The following is a 19,249-nucleotide window of genomic DNA, read 5'->3' as shown; positions in this document are numbered from 1 at the left end:
TGATCCGCCGGCCGCGCGTGACAAGTGATGACGTAATTGAATGCACGCTTGGATGAATGTTTGTCCTTCGAGGGGTCAAACTCGACGAGCCGGTTGTGTGTAGTAGCAGGTCCACGCGCGCTAGGGTCACAGTCCTCGACTCTCTCTCTCCCCCTCTAGGCAACTTTATCTTAGCCCAGTTGTTGATTAACCACCACAGCTAGGTGTATATTAACTTAAAGACGACTGGCGCTAAACTTGAACAGGGGAAGACACGACGTTCCGCCGTAAAAAGGTCACCTGAGCTACTCGGGAAATGTCGGGCGATTCCGGAACCAGCGTCGACGGGCCGAAGACCCCACAGGGCGTGTTCTACTCCAAGTTGCCTCACCTGGTGAACTCTACGGGACAGTACCTGTTCTGCAAGTACTGGGAGCCACAGGAGCAAACACCAAGGTAATGTTAGTTTTAAAACAGTAACGTGTCAAGTCTGTTTATATACATAACCGTTAACCCTCAAGTGCTAAACCTAAACTAGGCTTCCCTAATGGCCGTTGACTTCATAGGGTTAAACTTAAAGATACAAGTGAGTAGCTGTACTGTGATAATATAGTAGATATTCATTATATCGTGCTGTTTGATGTGATATTTTGTATGTATTGTTTGAAAGCGGAATCGCTCAATCGCTGTGGGATTGTTTTCCGTTTAGCTTTGTTGTCAAACAGTTAGCGTCAGGTGCAGCAGACAAGTTGGGGCTCACTGACATATGGCGCCTTTTTTTAACCCTTCTGATCCCTTTCTGTCCCAATCACATGTTATAGCCAACTGTCACTTTTAAGTGTAAAAAAAAGAGCCTCGTTGACACGTACAGCGGGTTGTAGACAGTTCCAGGCCGGGATTTGTTTAGTTTGGGGGTTGAAGAAGGGCGGTTGCCCGACCTCTCGTGCTGTTGCCGCTTCTCGGGTTACCGGATGGCGGCTCGTGATTTGTTATTGGTGACCGTGCCTCCTTACCGCCCCCAAGCAAAGCCGCTAGCCTCTCCAACTATTTTAAAGCAGACTTCGGGCTGGGGTTCACTTCTGACTCTTAACTGTGCCGTTTTTCTTGTATTGATTGCGTTCTGTTTTCAACTTGTGGTTACATCCCGTATAACTGTAGTTTACAACACATTTGCAACCGGAATACAGTCAGAACGCGAGACACAAAGCAACGAATTTGAGACGGTCGTCAAACCTCTGCACACTTAGAGTAGGGGTGACCCCCCTTGAGTTTGGACATTACAGGCTGATGTTTTCTCTACCGTCACTTGATGATAGCCTCCACCTGGCATTCCTACGGGCGTATGGATCGTAGAATTCGGCAAAAGACGGGAATAATTGACCAGTAGAGTCAGTCCACGATAAGGTCAATAATTCGCTTGCAAATGAAACCCTTTGGTGGCCAAACTTCCCTGGCGAATATTCTCCCTATCATGCTGGCGAAGTTAGTCTGGTAGAGACTAATTTGATGACAACTGATGGCCCAAAACAACAAAGGTACCAGTGTTAAAGGGACTTCCTAGTCTCTGCTATGGAGGCCTGTTTTGGAGGCTAACCCCGGGGTAGAAATTTCTGACAATCACGCCGGACTGCCAGCTATGTAGATGTAGACGTGTCCGGTGCCAGGCATGCTGTGCCGTCTGTCTGTGAGTGATTGAGATGACTACTGGGCAGTGGTAATGTCGTGTAACATTCATATTCATGTCTCCAAGCAGAGGTTTCGGCCGCGATTTGTTTCATGGGGGAGGTCAATGAAAGAAATTTAATCGCGGCCACTACTACCCCTGACCGGAACATCTGCTTGGAGAATGTACCATTCCTACCATTACTAATTGATGCAAAGGCCCGAGCTTGAGTATGATACATTACTAGTGCACGGTCTGAGGACATACGATCTTAGTCGGAGGCGGCCGTGGCGACTCTTGGATGACGTTTGCTTATAGTATGTATACAGTAAACTCGGGCAAGTATGTATAACGTTACTACCAGCTAGTCTGTATAACGCAAACCCCAGCTGTCCGGGGTTTTCTCTCCCCTCCTCCTCTTGGGTTGCGAGGCGGTTTTAGGGCGGCGAGCGGTCACAGGAGGCTTGATTGAATTCAGGCTAACTACCAGCAAGGTAGTTGCATATATAACCCTTGCTACATGTACTAGCAAAGTACGCCCTCCAAGTCCAAGAGTTACGGCGGCAAGGAAAATACAAAATATGTTTATTGCGGTAATAAAGATTGCTGGACTGCCAAATCTAGACGCAGTGCCTTTGGATGAACAAAAATTGAATCTGCACAGCAATGAAGAAGCTTGCTCAACAGTTGACAGCTAACCTTCTCGCATCAGTGGTTTCACCCCATTTCCAATATTCCACATGGACCTGGACATGTATGGCGCGTGGACACAAAAGGTCGGGATTTGATCCTTCAAAAAAGAAACGATCAAAAAATGAGAAATATTTCTGTCAATTACACGAATGCTTAGTAAGTTGCTTAATTTCTTGGCCTAGTCTTTGACAGCCCTAGGTCTCTCACAATGATGTCACCTTCAAAATACCTCCCCTCACCCACCCAGTCGTGGTGCGATGGTCCGAATTGATCTGATTTTGATCTATCCCGTTTATAGTATTGCGCGGCCATGTAAGCTATATAGGGCACGTTGTGCGTCATTCAGAGTGTGTGTTACATACAAAAGACAGGCCTAGGCACAGCAGAGTTATCTTTGTCTAAATAAAGCGTCTCAACTTAAGTCGCAGTACGTGGCACGTCTAGTGTGGTTAGGTCTCAAACTCACTCCTGTCTGGGTCTATAATTATTCCCAAACTTTCTATAAACGCCGATGGCAATGGCCTCTGTTAGAACAAGGTCATATACCAGGGGGCCCGAAATGGATCTTGAAGTTCGTCTTCCCAAGACCTACCCACTTACCAACTATCATTACAATCCATCCAGAGGTTCTTGAGTTATGCTATGCCCCCATATACGTAGCCTCCGTTGCAGTCCTTTTCCCCGCAGCGTTTTTTTTTCAATTTTTTTTTGGGGGGGGGGGGGGGGGGGGCGCCACGTATCTGCTTGGGATCCCGTATCCGCCGTGCCTCTGTGTCCGCTATAGACCCTGTGTCCGCTGCTGGGGATTATGATCGGCCATTGTCTAGCGCAGCGTGCGCGGAGAAAGTATTGCAGCTTTCTCACGCTTTGTGGGACGTGTTTGAGCCACGTTTCCTTGCACGAAAAGCACAAAATCATGATAGCAACTTCGATGGATGTACAAAGGAAAATAATGCGAAAGGTTCGTTCATTTAGGTGTCCTTCCGTCGTGTTTTGAAAAGACATCCCTGCAACCGTTAGAACGTTGTCGCTGGTCAAAGGGGCGTGAAGACTTTCCTGCGCTGGCCGTGTTTATTACGGGAAGTTCGCACATCCATGGCAATGGTGATAAGTGATTTTTAATGGGCCTTTGCTGGAAGCGACAAAACGCAGTCCTTCCCCAGCAGCGGACACAGGGTCTATAGCGGACACAGAGGCACGGCGGATACGGGATCCCAAGCAGATACGTGGCGCCCCCCCCCCCAAAAAAAAAAATTGAAAAAAAAACGCTGCGGGGAAAAGGACTGCAACGGAGGCTACCATATACGTGTCTTTTCCCCCATGTGCTGACTTTCATACACGCGGCGTATGTCACAAATTTAGACTTGACCCCCAAGTCTTTCATGGCATAGTGTCCATAGAACCAGTTCAAAATGGCGGCAGAGTACGATGTGACTGACATGTCCCATTCAGCTCCCTTCACCCGGAAGTACAATTACTATCAACAGTTTCGCTGCAGTTTACTAGCTATTTAGCACCATCAATTAAACATTCTTTATGTATTCTACACAAAGGCACAGAATGTTTACTCCAACCACTCAACAGGTGCAGGAAACACAGCAAACAGCAGGTGTAGGGGCTGTGCATTTTGTTAAGTCTTTTGGGGAACGTTAATGATTTTAGGAGCTACGTAACTTGTAGGCTTGCTATTGTGGCGTCAGAAACGTTTCTTATACGTCAACAACTGTGTACACCATAGCTAGCATGTTGTTGACGTGAAACAAGAATCAAACAAGAGTTCCACGACCTCAAATCTCCATGAACAATTCTATTCATGCAAATGACTTACACATTTGCATACTATATGCTTGGTCATGAACACCTTTATCTACCTTACATGTTGCAATGTTGACAGTCCTATAATTTTGAAATTAGATGAATTATAGTATTTTGCATTGATTATGCAAATTAGGAATTTATTTGCATAATTGGTATCTGTTGATGCTCCGCTTTTCATTAACTACATATGTTACATGTATTTGAGTCTGATAATGGAAAACACTGCAAATATAGATAATCCTCATTAGCTATGCAAATTAAGGAACAATTAGCATAATTTGCACTTCATTATGCATATCTCTGTCTAAGCTACCTGCATACTAAGTATCATATTGACAGTCCTATAATTTTCCAATTAGATGAGACATGGTGTTTTGCATTAATTATGCAAATTAGGAATCTATTTGCATAATTGGTACCTGTTGATGATCCACTTTCCATAAACTACATATGTTACATGTATTTGAGTCTGATAATGGAAAACACTGTAAATAAAGATTTTCCTCATTAGATATGCAAATTAAGTCCCAATTAGCATAATTTGTACTTCATTGTGTATATCTCTATCTAAGCTACGTACATACTAAATATCATGGAAATCCGTTGTTCCTTTGTTCAGTTATTCTCCATAGAAGATTTTCACGAAAACGCCCTTGCAGTTCCAGAGAAAGCTGCTAGGGGGCCCAAACCTACACCACTTCTTTATTACATCACAGGCTATCTGCCACCCAAAAATCAAGACCACAGCACGTCCAAGTCAAAAGATACAAAAATTGAAGTTCTGCTGCAGTACCAAGGTCACATACCAGGGGGCCCAAAATCGACCCTGACCTTCGGCTTCACAACACCCACCCAGATACCAAATATCATCGTAATCCATCCAGGGGTTCTTGAGTTATGCTGACTACAGTAGTCCGGAAACACAAACACACACACACACAGACACACCAAAAACAATATCTCCATTTTTCATGGAGATAACAATGCGGAGTCCATCACAGTGGGGTCGGACGTCCCATAGACTTGGTATAACGTTACCTGCGCAAAAAGCCACCAACTTAAGTATCGGCAATGGACTAGCTACAGTGCACTTGGACTTGCATTCAAAGCGCTTTTTAGTGCAACAGGGAAATGGGAAGCATAAGTTTTCAGTCAGTTTGTCCTCTGTCTATGACAAAGGTCATGCCTCTCCGCTGCAGTGTTAATGTTTTTTCTGCTTCAAAGTGCACCACAGCCTATGTACAAAACATTAACAGCGTCCTTGGGATGGAACGGTGAACAAAAGCTACACATAACAGCCCGGAGGCGTACCTTATTAGCGTTTTTCTGATAACAGAAGAAAGGTGTAAGGCCAAAGAAAGGGCAACATAGATACCATCAGCCTGGAATGCTGGGGGTCTTCCATTTCAACTTGGTTTGCTTTATGATATATATTCTATTGTTTTCTTCATTAACCGTAAACGTAATCTAAAACGAATATAGAATATTTCATAAAATCTCTAGAAATAGAAGATCACAGAAAATATGGTATGTTGGCCCGCCTTATAGTTATATACAGTGTCTTTTTTAACAGAATACTACTAAGTAGTATGTAGATGAGACAAAGATCTTGCTCAATTATGATATTATATGTGATCCTCCAGAATGATGTTCTTCTATGTGTTTTTGAAAGTTTGTGTTGCCGCTACCGGCATCTCGTGTGGCCTATAATACATAATTCATACGTAACCTCGAAATACAAAGCTTAATTTCCCGCTTACTGTAATATTTATGAGAGTGCATCTACCATAAAAAACTCGTATACTCGGATGAATATACGTAGATTGTTTTACATAACGTTACTAGGCGAAATTCGTCGTGACCATAACAGCAACTTAGTATCACTGTGTTTCTTTCGTTTCTGTAAAGTGAAAGAAATATATGAAGCTTAAACTCAAATGGCTAACGTTATTAAATGTTCTAATTACACTAGTGAAATCAAATTGGATGTAACTTGACACAGCTTTTACATTTTATTGAATGCAATGCACCGCAAATACCGAGGTGTGTAGATGCAATGACCATGATACCGACAGTTGTTTTTTTAAATTCTTTTAATATATTTTAAAAGTAATGGGGCAAAAAGCACAATTGCTTATGTAACGCCTTCTGCTCTAATACATAAATATAAGAGTAAAATGCATTGACAACATACATACATACATAATTACAAAATGGATAGAAGAAAAATGAATGTAAACAAGACAAGTTGGTGATCTGTCAGTCAATTACGAGAACTGACCGACAGTCTGAAAACCACTCTCCGATTCTGATTCTTGAGACTAAATGAGCGAACTGCCACTTTTTTTACATTAGCCAGGCGTCCGTAAGTATGTCAGTGTCCATAAAGTGTTAGCAATCAATGCAGTGAATCCAAAAAGCGATGTCCCAAAGGGGACAATTTCCACGTTAACATTTTATGGCACCAAAATCAGGATAACCTCAAGCGTACTCAGCTTAATGGAAATATCATTATTCGGTTACACATAGATACTTGTTTCGCTGAGCTTAAGCGATCCTGGGCAGTCATTAAAGACACAAGAGCGCACAGGCTTTTCTGTTACACAGACATGTCTTTACGGCTGTTTGTCAAAGGACTTATCCAGACCAGTCTTATCATGTAAAAACGTTAATTGATATTAGGTCGGCTACGAGTAGATAAGATCCATAAGTCTCAGGGGTTGTCTAAACAAATCTGCGGACAAAAGTTCGGATAACCAGCCTTTTGTATACATAGGCAATACCTCAAATCTTTTCTTCAACTCAATGAAAACAAAATGGTGTCGCGGTGGCGTAATGGCAGGGTTTGGCCCAAAACCCAGAGGTCCTGGGTTCGAATCCGGGGTCCCCTGCACTTATCCCGTTGACGTTGTGCCCCTGGGAAAGGCACTTTACACGATTTTCCTCACTTTACTCAGGTAAAAATGAGTACCTACCTTCGCTTCGAGAGCCACACCACGAGCACGTAAAAGAACCCACCACACTTATCGAAAAGAGTAGGGGTCCTTTCCGGTGTGAGTGGATCAAATACATCTGTCCGGATATGCAGCTTGTACTCTTCAGTACAAACCTGTTGTGTGAGGCCATTAGGTGGTTTACCGGGTATGCAATGCAAACAAGCATACAAAAAGTGTTGCGTTTGTATTCCTATTCAGTTTGAACCACATGTTTTGTCCTGTGCATACCTCCAGGGCACTGTTGATGATTGTCCATGGGGTGGCGGAACACTGTCAGAGATATGAGGAAATCGCCACAGAACTGAACCAAGAGGGAGTCCTGGTCTTTGCGCACGACCATGGTAAGTACAAAGTGTGGGGTAGGCGTCAGAAAACGTAAAATCTCTTAAAACTTAAAGACTTTTCAATCTCTTTCAAATCAGTGTGGCAGAACACTGCTAGAGTATGGGCCTGAATTTTGTTGATTTTACATTGATTGAAGAAAAAAGAAAGCTTTCGACAAGTGACCTTATGGAAACAGTATTTTCTCTTTCCTTCCAGTTGGGCACGGACAGAGCCAGGGTTACCCTGCCGACATCAAGAGTTTCGACGAGTACGTTCAGGACGCGCTGCAGCACGCCGACAAGATGCGGGGCGCGCATCCCGGCATTCCACTCTTCATCTTCGGGCATTCTATGGTGAGGAAAAGGTTTATGTTTCCCACAAAAGAAATACTGGTTATATCTGTGTTTTGTCGTTTGGTTCCTTTTTGTGGAAAAAGAAATGGTTGGTTTTAGAGTAGTCAATTATACATTCCGTAGATTATATTTAACAAAGGACTTTTGATATACATGTAAGAGTTGAAAGGGATTTAACGAAACAGAAAACGGCTGCTTGTTAGTTATCGATTTTTTATACATATACGGAAGTCATCTCCAAGTTGAAATTAGTAAAGTATGTCAACTATGGAAAGACGAACATCTAGTACAGTGCACAATACAAAAGTTATTCAAGCACTTGGATATTAAGTTTTGAAAACGATCAAAAGTTTCAGCTAGTATTCGTTATCTTTCGTCAGTGACTGAAAAAGAATCTAAAGTCCAACTTGTGTTCAACCAGATTCTTTTCAGCCACTGACGAAAGACGAAACGTCTGACCATTTAAAAACTTGTCCAGTTGCGTGTGTAACTTTTGTATTGCATATCTTATTACCTGGATGTCTAACTTTTGATCGACTTAACCGGGATCGTACTTTTGATAATGATGGAATGACACTTTTTGAACAGATTCAGAATTTCCAAATCTTTGTTTTTTTGTTCTTTCGTCGCAACCACTATACTAGAATGGCCACCACATTACCAGAGTAAATACACATTAAGGTAGCAGAACACAGTTTTCATCCGCGACCCCCGGGGGTCTATGACACGGGTACACAATGTAGTACGGCTAGATTCTTGAACGCCTGGTAGAAAGTCGCATGTGAGAGGCAGCCAAGTGTAAACTATGCTGCGTGGTATAGTATTGTGTCGACTTTGAGTCTGTATGATTTGGACTTTGAAGGTTTTCCAAGGCGTGTATAAATGCGCCTCATGACGTAACTGTCTTTTCGGGTGAGCCGGTTGCAGTTTTTTGACCTCCGCAGAGGGGCATTTCAAAGAGGGCCTCAAAACGCGATACGCCGACAGAATTTTTTTTTGCGTTATTTGTAGGTTGTACCCTAAACTCAAACATATTCGTTTTTGGTATTTCTCAAGTGCACCGCACTATATTTTTTACCAGTCCGAAGCCAGTCACCTTGTGGCCCTTAACTATAGAAATCCCCATAGGCCGAAAACTGTGTTCTGCTACCTTCAGCAACATTAACAAGTGTTCCTCACACCACCTGTTCTTCTAGGGAGGAGCCATTGCCGTCCTGGCGGCCATGGAACGGCCCACTCTGTTCGCGGGGGTGGTGCTAACGGCCCCTGCCATCATTCCAGCGCCTGAGACAGCCACACGATTTCGGGTGAGTTGTTCAGTTGTTGAAATCTGATGTTTGGGAAAGTGACATTTTTTTGTCGCTTCGCAGCTTTTGGACAAAAAATGTGTTGTAATATGGTAATAACACAGTTCTAGTAGTAGGAAAACCGCATGTGTTGGGTAGCATTGCATTGGGTAGCATAATGTTTTTTTCACATTCACAGACGAACAGAGAGGTACTCTCCCCTTAAAATCACAGAACTCACAAATTAGAACTTGTCAATAATTCGAATAAACGTTACAGTAAATACAAAATAACCACGCTTCACTCCGGGGCAACGGGTACTGAACAGGACTACCACGGAGAGGAAATATAGTGGGATACCAGGCGAGGTGTTGTCTGACTATTGACATGTCTATATTTAATCCATAGGTGGTAGCTGCCAGGGTGCTGGCGTCCATCCTACCGCGGTTTGAGGTCGGGAAAGTGGACACAAGTTTCACCAGCCGGGACCCCTCGAAGGTGAGATACAAGTCTCTTGTTTATGACTTAAATTAAACGACATAGCGCACAAGAATGCATGCAAAGATCCAAATAAAGAAGATTATTGTATTGGTGAGCCGGCGTGCTTGGCCAAATTGGGGATATTACAGCCTCATTCATTCTCTGTCACTTGAGCCGTCGCCGCCATGTTGGTGGAGTGAATGGATCCAAGATGGCGTATTTGTTTTAACATACGGTGTGCGCACAATGCATTAATTACTTTTTTCCTGATAAAATTCAACAAGAGCCTGGTGTTACCATCGAGTCGGCATCGACTAACAATGAAGAGCGGCTAACACAAACCATAAACGAGTAGTATTTGTATATAAGAACTTTGCTAATGAAGGTCCCCCCCCCCCCCATCCCAGGTGAAGGCGTACGAAGACGACCCGCTGATATATCACGGCGGGTTGCGTGCGCGCTGGGCGGTGCAGATACTAGGCGCCATGGACCAGATCCGGCAGCGCACGTCCAGCTTCCAGGTGCCGCTCTTAGCGCTGCACGGCGACCAGGACAAGCTGTCCCTTCCCGAGGGAGCACAGTTCCTGTACGACAACGCACCTGTGGCGGATAAACAAATTAAGGTAGCTTTATATATACATGGTGGGGCGTTTGATACCTCCGTGAAGGAGGTTACCTACCGACGGGGGTACTGTTTCTGTCTGTGATTGTGTGTTCGCAGCTATAACTCAAGATCCTTTTGATGGATTTGTTTGGATTTCGACATGTTGGTAGGTACTACAACTGTCAGATGGTTGTATGAATCAAGGGTACGGTGATACAAATCCATTTTTGTCGCTCAGCGATCGCCGTCTTGTGGAAAAGGGGTCTAAACACTGAACATTGAAAGAGTTGATACCGCTGAACTAACTTTCTCTCTCTCTCTCTTTTTCTCCTCGTTTCCTTAGATCTATCCCGGCTTGTACCACGAGCTGTTGAACGAGGTCCAGTCGGACGCCGAGACGGTTCGGAGGGACATCGTGACCTGGGTGACGGAGCGTATAGACAACAACACTATCGTCGACCACACGGCCGTCAAACTATCGTGAAGAGCCTTCTATCCAGCAAATGCCTTCCTCAATCCGTCAACTTGTGACCCTGGAACCATTATTATAACCTCCAATGTGAGGGCGTCGTTCTTCCTTTTAATACTTATCTATAGGTTTCATACAACGACGTCGTACTGTATGTCAGAACGTATACACTAGTATGAGGCGTCCGTCGGTCAATATTAACCATGGTATATGGCACTACATGTATACCGTCGACAGTGCCGTTCTGTATCTGTATCTGTATAGCCAGTATAACCGCCCTTCGGCGTAACACACCAGCATACACTCGTAACTAAGGATGGTTCACACTTAAGCTTGTGCCTATATCCGTATGAGTTTTATACGTATATACGTATAAGTCCGTATGAGTTCCGAATTTCCATTTTTGGGGGCTTAGGTAAAGTTTGCAGCCGAAGAAGTATTTTTTTTCGGTTCGAAAACCAGGTTGCATGCACAACGGTGGGTCAAAGTAAAAAGCAACATCTTTCCCGCAAACTCTTAACCGTTACTCTACCAAGTGTGTTCTCAGAAAGCTCACATATTGTACAGGTTAACCAAGGAGGTTAAAAACAGACGAACGTATTCCAAATTATTTTCACCCAATTAGAGCGTCGCCATCCAGGTAGATATGAGGCAATGCATTTATATATAAAACTCTATAAGGAGCTGCTATAAGGTTGCGGTTGTACAAAGTATCCAACATTGCAACAGAAACTACTAGTAGGTGAATACATATATTCTGCTAGTAGGTGTATACATATGTGACAAGTAGGTGTATACTTATATAGTGATGTATATTTCTTTCAATGCGTTCAGATAGACTATATATCCTAGATTTACCAAAGCAGCAACTAGATACACCATTGTACTTACGCGTATATCTATGCAGTCTTATATCTGTTATGTCACATGTATATTTGTATTTATCAGAATAGTATACGGGCTGCTATTTTTGTATCTATCATCTGGTGTTAAATATAGAATTTAAAATATTTTTTATCACACAGTTCCGGTACTTTGGCGCTACTTTACTTATGGGATTTATGTACAGAATCTCAGGGTTTTGTTGAATTAAAACTTGTCTAAAACTTTTGCGCTGTAGCATAATTTCCGAGGACCATAACTTAAAGCCATAAAACAGGGTTCGAAACACTTTTGATTAAAGCCAAGTTGCTGAATAACCTAAGCCTAAGTTTAATCTGTACATAAGTTGTACAAAACAAACAGATCTATCTAGCTATATAGAATCCTGCAGTATCAGTATATTATAACTTTCTTTCAGTTTTTGTCCCTGTGGATAAAGCAGTCATCCTCAATTGAGGTGGTGCATAGTAGTAGTGCAGTGCGGTTTCGCTACGGCTGGCGCTTTTAACCAAGCACACCGGGTCACCCCTATGATATTCTCGATAAGTGTTTTATGTTCTTTTATGTGCAGAAGTTTGATGCTTGAGGCTTATGCCTGAAGCTTCCTCATACACGGGGCCACCGACTTTACGTCACCATCCGAAAGCCCCTGTAGTGTAGTGAATGATAGCATATCGGACCATGAAATGTTGTAAGCATTCAAAAGCACTTCTCTTGCCTTCGAGTATACCAAATCCTCATTAGACCCTGCACTTCAATCTCCAAGCAGATGTGAGGAGACACAATCGTGGCGGTTTATCACGAAAAAAAAACAGGTTGTCGGGAAAACGTCACGACCCTGTCTCTCAACATCTGCTTGGAGATTACTTGCAGTTGTCTGAATCATCCCAGGACTGATGACGTCATCTGCCATCCTGTCCCGCCCCTGTGGCCCACAGACTTAGCTATAAGGCTCTGAGCCTTTCTGTTGCTATGGCGGCATATTATCCTTAGCAACAGTTGCCATACAAACAAGACAGGCACTTTCAATGATCAGAACATAAACACGTTCCTGACGCTTGTGACTTTCTCTAAGTTTGACGTTATTTGGACACGTATTACACTAGTTATGCTGCTTTATCTTAATTTTGGGGCATACTAGTATTTGCATAAATTTGCACAAAGAGCTCAAGAACCATGGTGTCCTTCTACGGAAGATAGCACAACACATCTAAAAACAACCGAGAGATCAAGCTACCATTGTACGGTACTGGACTAATCCAGTAATTGTGTACCGGCTTGGCTACCTTTCTCATTTCCTATACATCTTCTGGGAATATCTTTCGAGATGAATAGCTGGATAGGCCGGTTGAACAATCCAGGCGTCTGGGTTACAGGTTAACTGTCTAAAGCTCTATCTGTCAAGCTGTATATAAACCCATTGGGTCAGTTGAATCTCAGCAATCAAAACAACTGCGACCAACTGCCGCTAAACGTAAACTGACAATAAGCCGAGACTTAGATACAGTCAAATCCATCTGAGCTATTGGTGACATCTCCGGAAATGTCGGGCGATTCCAAAACCAGCGTGGACGGGCCGAAGACTCCACAGGGCGTGTTCTACTCCAAGTTGCCTCACCTGGTGAACTCTACGGGACAGTACCTGTTCTGCAAGTACTGGGAGCCACAGGAGCAAACACCAAGGTAATGTTAGTCCTAAAACAGCAAAGCATCAGCTGTGTTAACCCTCAAGTGCTAAGGGTCCAAACAAAACCCACTTTACCAATGGCCGGCGACATTATGTGGGTTAAAGATAGTATAGATATATACTTTTCTGATGTAACGTTAGATACTGTGTGTACATTACTCGAAAGCTGCATCGCTAACTCAGTCGTAGTCGAACTGTTTTCTTTAGTTTTGTTTCCTGAAATAGCGGCAGGTCTAGGTATAGCAGACAACAATGTAGCAGACAATGACGTCTTTTTTTCACCATACCAGTTAGACTGGTCAGTTGGAGGCGCTTGGATCCCACTGTTACACTACTCCCCCTTCTCTTTTTTAAGATTCGTCCTCGAATCTCCGAGTTCGATATCCCTGTGCGGCACACATTTTGCCAGGCTCACAGGGTCGGTGTGGGAACCAGTGAAACAAAGAAGCGAGTAGAACAGTCTCCTGGCCCCCGGAAAGGAAAGGTCTAGACCAGTAAGACTGGTCAGTTGGAGGCGCTTGGACCCCTCTGTTACACTAAGTACATGAATTAAGAGACTGTTATCTTCCAAACCAGAATTTCTCTCAAATAGTAAATTCAAGAGCATATTGGTATGCGATAACTCGTGCATTGCATATACAGGGCAATATTTAAAAAAATGCCAATGTTAGAAATGCCACCTATATTTGTAAAAGCACATTCTTACTCCAATCTACATAATCTTTTGTGAGGTAGGTTAGTCTCATGGGCCGGGGAGTCCAATATACTTCACAAAGAGGCATACGTTGTGATTTGCACAATTTCTGTACATAGTAACATAGTCTAACCCAGGACCTGAAACACCTATACGAGCGCGTATATTGTAGAAGTGTTGTTGGGATATTGGGGCATTGGGGCATGTGTTTTCTTGTTCACAACCAAATTCTATTTACCTGCCAACATTTAGGTAGTCACAAGGGGTGTAGGCGACGGGACGGACTACTTATGTGCAGTAAAATTCTGATATGCTGTTCACATTTGTTTCGTCCTCAGGGCACTGTTGATGGTTGTCCATGGGGTGGCGGAACACTGTCAGAGATATGAGGAAATCGCCACAGAACTGAGCAGAGAGGGAGTCCTGGTCTTTGCGCACGACCATGGTGAGTACAGACTAAGCGAACTGATAATCACCAACTGTTACATATCTGTGACAGGACCTCCCCTTGGTACTGAACTGATAATCACCAATTGTTACATATCTGTGGCAGGACCTCTACTTGGTACTGAACTGATAATCACCAACTGTTACATATCTGTGACAGGACCTCCCCTTGGTACTGAACTGATAATCACCAATTGTTACATATCTGTGGCAGGACCTCTCCTTGGTACTGAACTGATAATCACCAACTGTTACATATCTGTGACAGGACCTCCCCTTGGTACTGAACTGATAATCACCAACTGTTACATATCTGTGGCAGGACCTCTACTTGGTACTGAACTGATAATCACCAACTGTTACATATCTGTGACAGGACCTCCACTTGGTACTGAACTGATAATCACCAATTGTTACATATCTGTGGCAGGACCTCTCCTTGGTACTGAACTGATAATCACCAACTGTTACATATCTGTGGCAGGACCTCTCCTTGGTACTGAACTGATAATCACCAACTGTTACATATCTGTGACAGGACCTCTCCTTGGTACTGAACTGATAATCACCAACTGTTACATATCTGTGGCAGGACCTCTACTTGGTACTGAACTGATAATCACCAACTGTTACATATCTGTGACAGGACCTCCCCTTGGTACTGAACTGATAATCACCAATTGTTACATATCTGTGACAGGACCTCTACTTGGTACTGAACTGATAATCACCAATTGTTACATATCTGTGGCAGGACCTCTCCTTGGTACTGAACTGATAATCACCAACTGTTACATATCTGTGGCAGGACCTCTCCTTGGTACTGAACTGATAATCACCAACTGTTACATATCTGTGACAGGACCTCTCCTTGGTACTGAACTGATAATCACCAACTGTTACATATCTGTGGCAGGACCTCTACTTGGTACTGAACTGATAATCACCAACTGTTACATATCTGTGACAGGAACTGATTATCACCATAAACTGATTATCAAGCTGAAAATTTATATAGTTATGTCTTGTTTTCACAACCAAAAATTTCTGATATGAAACTGACATGTTTTCTGCCCTCAGTCAAGCCCAAAAGCGTTTAACTTAAAGCCCCCTTCCCCAGGAAAAAAAAAAAACAGGTCAAAAATCACCATGCAAAGTCTTTGCAGAAACTAAATGTTTTTGATAATGTCAAATATGAGACCAACATTTCTGTATACACCTTTCTCACGCGGCGGACATGATAGAATGAAGACGAGGCCAATGAGGCAAAGAAGCAAAAATTATGTACAGATTTCGTTTTCCTCCTAAATCACATTAAGTTTTAAAATATGATATCCAAGTATTAATATTATAACTAATGTAATGCAAACAAAAAATGCAGCAATTTAGAGCTTTGTTGACTAATCGCATAGTCCCCGCCCTCCTCCGTCAAAACGTACAAATGCAAAATAAAAACATAGAAATGCAAATATTTAACGGTCATGCAGCCACTTCCTCATTGGTCGATTCTCTAATTATCAGGTAATCATTGGCTAAACTACTAATTGTGATTGACAGTTATGATCGGTCTTTTGTTTGCCACAAGGGCCTCGTTTTCATTCTATCATGTCCGCCGCGTGAGAAAGGTCTATTGAGACAGAACAGAAGATTTTCCTCTTTCCTTCCAGTTGGGCACGGACAGAGCCAGGGTTACCCTGCCGACATCGAAAACTTCGATGAGTACGTTCAGGACGTGCTGCAGCACGCCGACAAGATGCGGGGCGCGCATCCCGGCATTCCACTCTTCATATTCGGACACTCCATGGTGAGGGAGGAAGTATACATACAAGGGGTGATCAATAAGTCATCGGCCTCACCCAGAAAAAAAGGTGCACAACTCACGAAAATCTGGGCATACGCATGTAGTATGACGTATTTTAGCAATACCCACCAAATTATTACTTTCCAATCGACACCCATTTAAATGTTAGTAGGTCAGTGGCGAGAAAAACAAGGTTGAACTGTGATCAGAGCTGTGTGGGTGGAGTTTCTCATGACATGAATCGGCATAAAATCTTCGAAGACATTCATTTTTTTGTCAAAATGTTTGATGAACATTCCCTTCTTGTTTCAATTAAAAAGAAGTGGGTATCTGACTTTCAGCCAAGGATATAATGTCCTTGTTTCAGCAGAGCAAGTCGGCCCGCACACCTCAGGTTGCAGCTCAATTGTCCATGTCTTCTACCTCACTTGACGTTACTGGGTGTCACCTGCAATTTAACGATCACAATGATTTGAATTTTGGTAGAAATTCATAAACCCCTTTATTCTTTAAAATTATTCCCCGATATTTGAGTTGTGTGCCTTATTTCTAGGTGAGGCCGATGACTTATTGATCACCCCTCGTAAGATACACTACAGTCACTAGCGTGAAGAAATGTTAGCCATGGCCATAGTCTATCTACGAAAAAAAATGAAATGAAAACTTGCAAACGTAGTTTTGTACATGAAAATCTACTTGTAATAAATCTCTTATATCTTTAATATAATCAGGCAGATTACAGCGAACGATCACCGTACGTAGTTCAAATCCTCCCATGACAAGGTCAGTCTGTTCTATTCAGCGGTGGAAAGTTTTTGATGTCGTCGTCTTCGAATCCAGGGTTGTCGAAGCCTTTCAGTGTTCTGCCATTGGTTAGTCTGTCAGGTTTGCCTTTCTGGTGGTATCATATAACTGATGCTGCATCCAGCATATATCCCTAAACACCCCGTTTTTTAAAATCCCGGTATGTCACCCTTCGGATTAAAGTGAAGTAGCCTAAGGGCCCTGTCACACGTGTGCGCATAGCCGTTGCGTGTGAGTTGCGCATTGACGTTTCTGTCATACGCCGGCGTGCGCACAATACGCACCTAACGCGTATCTAAATCGTTTTGTGAAAGTTTTAGGTACGCAGTCATACGCACAATATGGCCCAGGAGGTATGATAGTTTGGGTTATTAACGAAATTACGCTAATACGCAAGTTATTCGTTATAAATAGCTTTCGATTATTTTGATGAATGTGTGAGGCACATCTAACATGTGAATAACGATATGTGGGTCACACATTCGTCAAAATGATCGAAAAATTCCACAACTGTTAGGCGTACAGCTGCGTATTGAATTTTGTCTATACGCAACTCACACGCAACGGCTATACGCACAAGTGTGACAGGGGCTTTACAGACAATTGCAGTGATTTTAGATCTATCACACACCCGTTTCCATAGGGAGGGACCATCAGCACTCTGGCATCCCTGGAACGTCCCACTCTGTTTGCAGGGGTGATTCTGTCGGCCCCTGGGATAATGGTCGCACCGGAGTCTGATTCTAGATGGCAGGTGAGTTGCCAGTCAAATTCTGACGCTGGGAAGGGTATGGTTTTGAACGTTGTGCAGCTTTTGTAGTTTTGGAACAGAACGTCATGGACAAGCGTTCACGCCTTGCTTTTCTTAAAGGTATATTGATTTCGGATGCTTTGTTTGTTTGTTCCGGTGTGTGTTCGCAGTTAGTTTGATATCTTATAGTAGCAGGATGTCAGGTGGAACATTAAATGGTTCCAATTATGCACATACGGACGTAAGTTGCATAATTAATGGGAAGTTGCCTTAATTCACACAGTAAGTGCTAAATGATAGGGATTTCATAGTGGACAGGTGTAAGTTGTAGATGTGGAAGTCATTTGCATGATTAGACTATATCATTGAGGTATGAGGTCTCCAAACTCTTGTTTCTCTGGTGTCTGCCATGGTAGCTACGTCGTGCCCGAGTTGTTGGTCATCTTACTACCCATCTGTCTGTTTTCGTCATGAATCCACAGAGGTTCGTTGCCAATGGACTGGCCTTCTTCGCGCCGCGTTTCGGGGTGGCCAAGATTAATACACATATGCTCAGCCGTGATCCAGTGAAGGTGAGCCTCTTCAACGTTCTAATTGTAGGCAACGTAGACCATGTTGATTTGATTACTAGTATATGGATGACATCCGCGGGCGCATCAATTTTCGTCCGTTTCCGACCAAAAAAGTTTCCGGCCATACTGTAAATCGTACAAAGTAGCTGCAAAATGATCAAATACATGCTGTAAATTGTAAAAAAAAAAAAAAAGATATTTCGGAAAACGGATACTTATGTCCAAGGAGGTTTTACAAAACCTCCTTGTTATGTCGTAGAAAGCAAAAGTCAATTCCACTGTCAGAGAAGAAGATGTGAAACGAAGAACGAAAATGAAGAATCTATTAGTCAGTATACTATACTATACTATACTTTACTATACTATACTATACTATACTATACTATACTATACTATACTATACTATACTATACTATACTATACTACACTATACTACACTACACTATACTATATACTATACTACACTACACTATACTATACTACACTATACTATACTATACTATACTACATTATACTGTGTGTTCAGTTTTGTTCATCCTTCCTGACCACGTAGATTTCATACTGAAGGCAACTTTTTTTGCCAAACTTTTTTTAAATCACATACTCGCATCAGTTTTGGGGTCCCCGGAGGGTGTCATTCATATAATCAAATTGACATGGCCTGAAATCAACCTGTCATAAGGGCACTTTATCTTTAACCCACCACCCCGCCATTTAAAGACGTAAAAGAACAGAATACACTTATTAATAGTAAGGTGTCTCCCGATTATTTTCGATATGGTGTTCTATGGTCCAGGTGGGACATCATGGTTCTATGACTCTCTATGTAGTTTTATATGCAATTTAAGAAAATTTGCCCCAAATTTAAAATAAAGGAGCATAAAGGAGTGTAATTCTTGTCCAAATGACGTAAAACTTGGAGAAAGTCACAGGCGCCAGCTAGCTA

At 42.8% G+C, this 19,249-nt stretch overlaps 2 protein-coding genes across 2 annotated transcripts; both read left to right on the top strand.

The window, feature by feature from the left end:
* Positions 1–52: 52 nt before the first annotated feature.
* LOC136434670 (monoglyceride lipase-like) lies at positions 53–11,775 on the top strand. The gene is made up of 7 exons (XM_066427650.1): positions 53–435; positions 7,384–7,490; positions 7,690–7,826; positions 9,023–9,133; positions 9,521–9,610; positions 10,000–10,215; positions 10,540–11,775. The coding sequence occupies exons 1-7, from the start codon at positions 296–298 to the stop codon at positions 10,678–10,680; spliced, it is 942 nt and encodes a 313-aa protein (XP_066283747.1). The 5' UTR covers positions 53–295; the 3' UTR covers positions 10,681–11,775.
* Positions 11,776–12,407: 632 nt separating this feature from the next.
* On the top strand, positions 12,408–19,029 carry LOC136434984 (monoglyceride lipase-like). The gene is made up of 6 exons (XM_066428129.1): positions 12,408–13,230; positions 14,267–14,373; positions 16,043–16,179; positions 17,624–17,734; positions 18,214–18,303; positions 19,024–19,029. Exons 1-6 carry the CDS (start codon positions 13,091–13,093, stop codon positions 19,027–19,029), a joined length of 591 nt encoding a protein of 196 aa, XP_066284226.1. The 5' UTR covers positions 12,408–13,090.
* Positions 19,030–19,249: the final 220 nt, after the last annotated feature.

This window comes from Branchiostoma lanceolatum, chromosome 5 (genome assembly GCF_035083965.1).
Source record: "Branchiostoma lanceolatum isolate klBraLanc5 chromosome 5, klBraLanc5.hap2, whole genome shotgun sequence".
NCBI lineage: Eukaryota > Metazoa > Chordata > Leptocardii > Amphioxiformes > Branchiostomatidae > Branchiostoma > Branchiostoma lanceolatum.
The sequence above is the reverse complement of the archived record's forward strand: the minus strand, read 5'-3'. Positions and strand labels throughout refer to the sequence as shown.

Coding starts and splice junctions, on each gene's coding strand:
- LOC136434670 (XM_066427650.1), top strand. CDS start 296: ATGTCGGGCGATTCCGGAACCAGCGTCGACGGGCCGAAGACCCCACAG. Junction 9,611..9,999: donor CCAGCCGGGACCCCTCGAAG/GTGAGATACAAG, acceptor CCCCCATCCCAG/GTGAAGGCGTACGAAGACGA. Junction 10,216..10,539: donor TGGCGGATAAACAAATTAAG/GTAGCTTTATAT, acceptor TCGTTTCCTTAG/ATCTATCCCGGCTTGTACCA.
- LOC136434984 (XM_066428129.1), top strand. CDS start 13,091: ATGTCGGGCGATTCCAAAACCAGCGTGGACGGGCCGAAGACTCCACAG. Junction 14,374..16,042: donor GGTCTTTGCGCACGACCATG/GTGAGTACAGAC, acceptor CTTTCCTTCCAG/TTGGGCACGGACAGAGCCAG. Junction 17,735..18,213: donor AGTCTGATTCTAGATGGCAG/GTGAGTTGCCAG, acceptor ATGAATCCACAG/AGGTTCGTTGCCAATGGACT.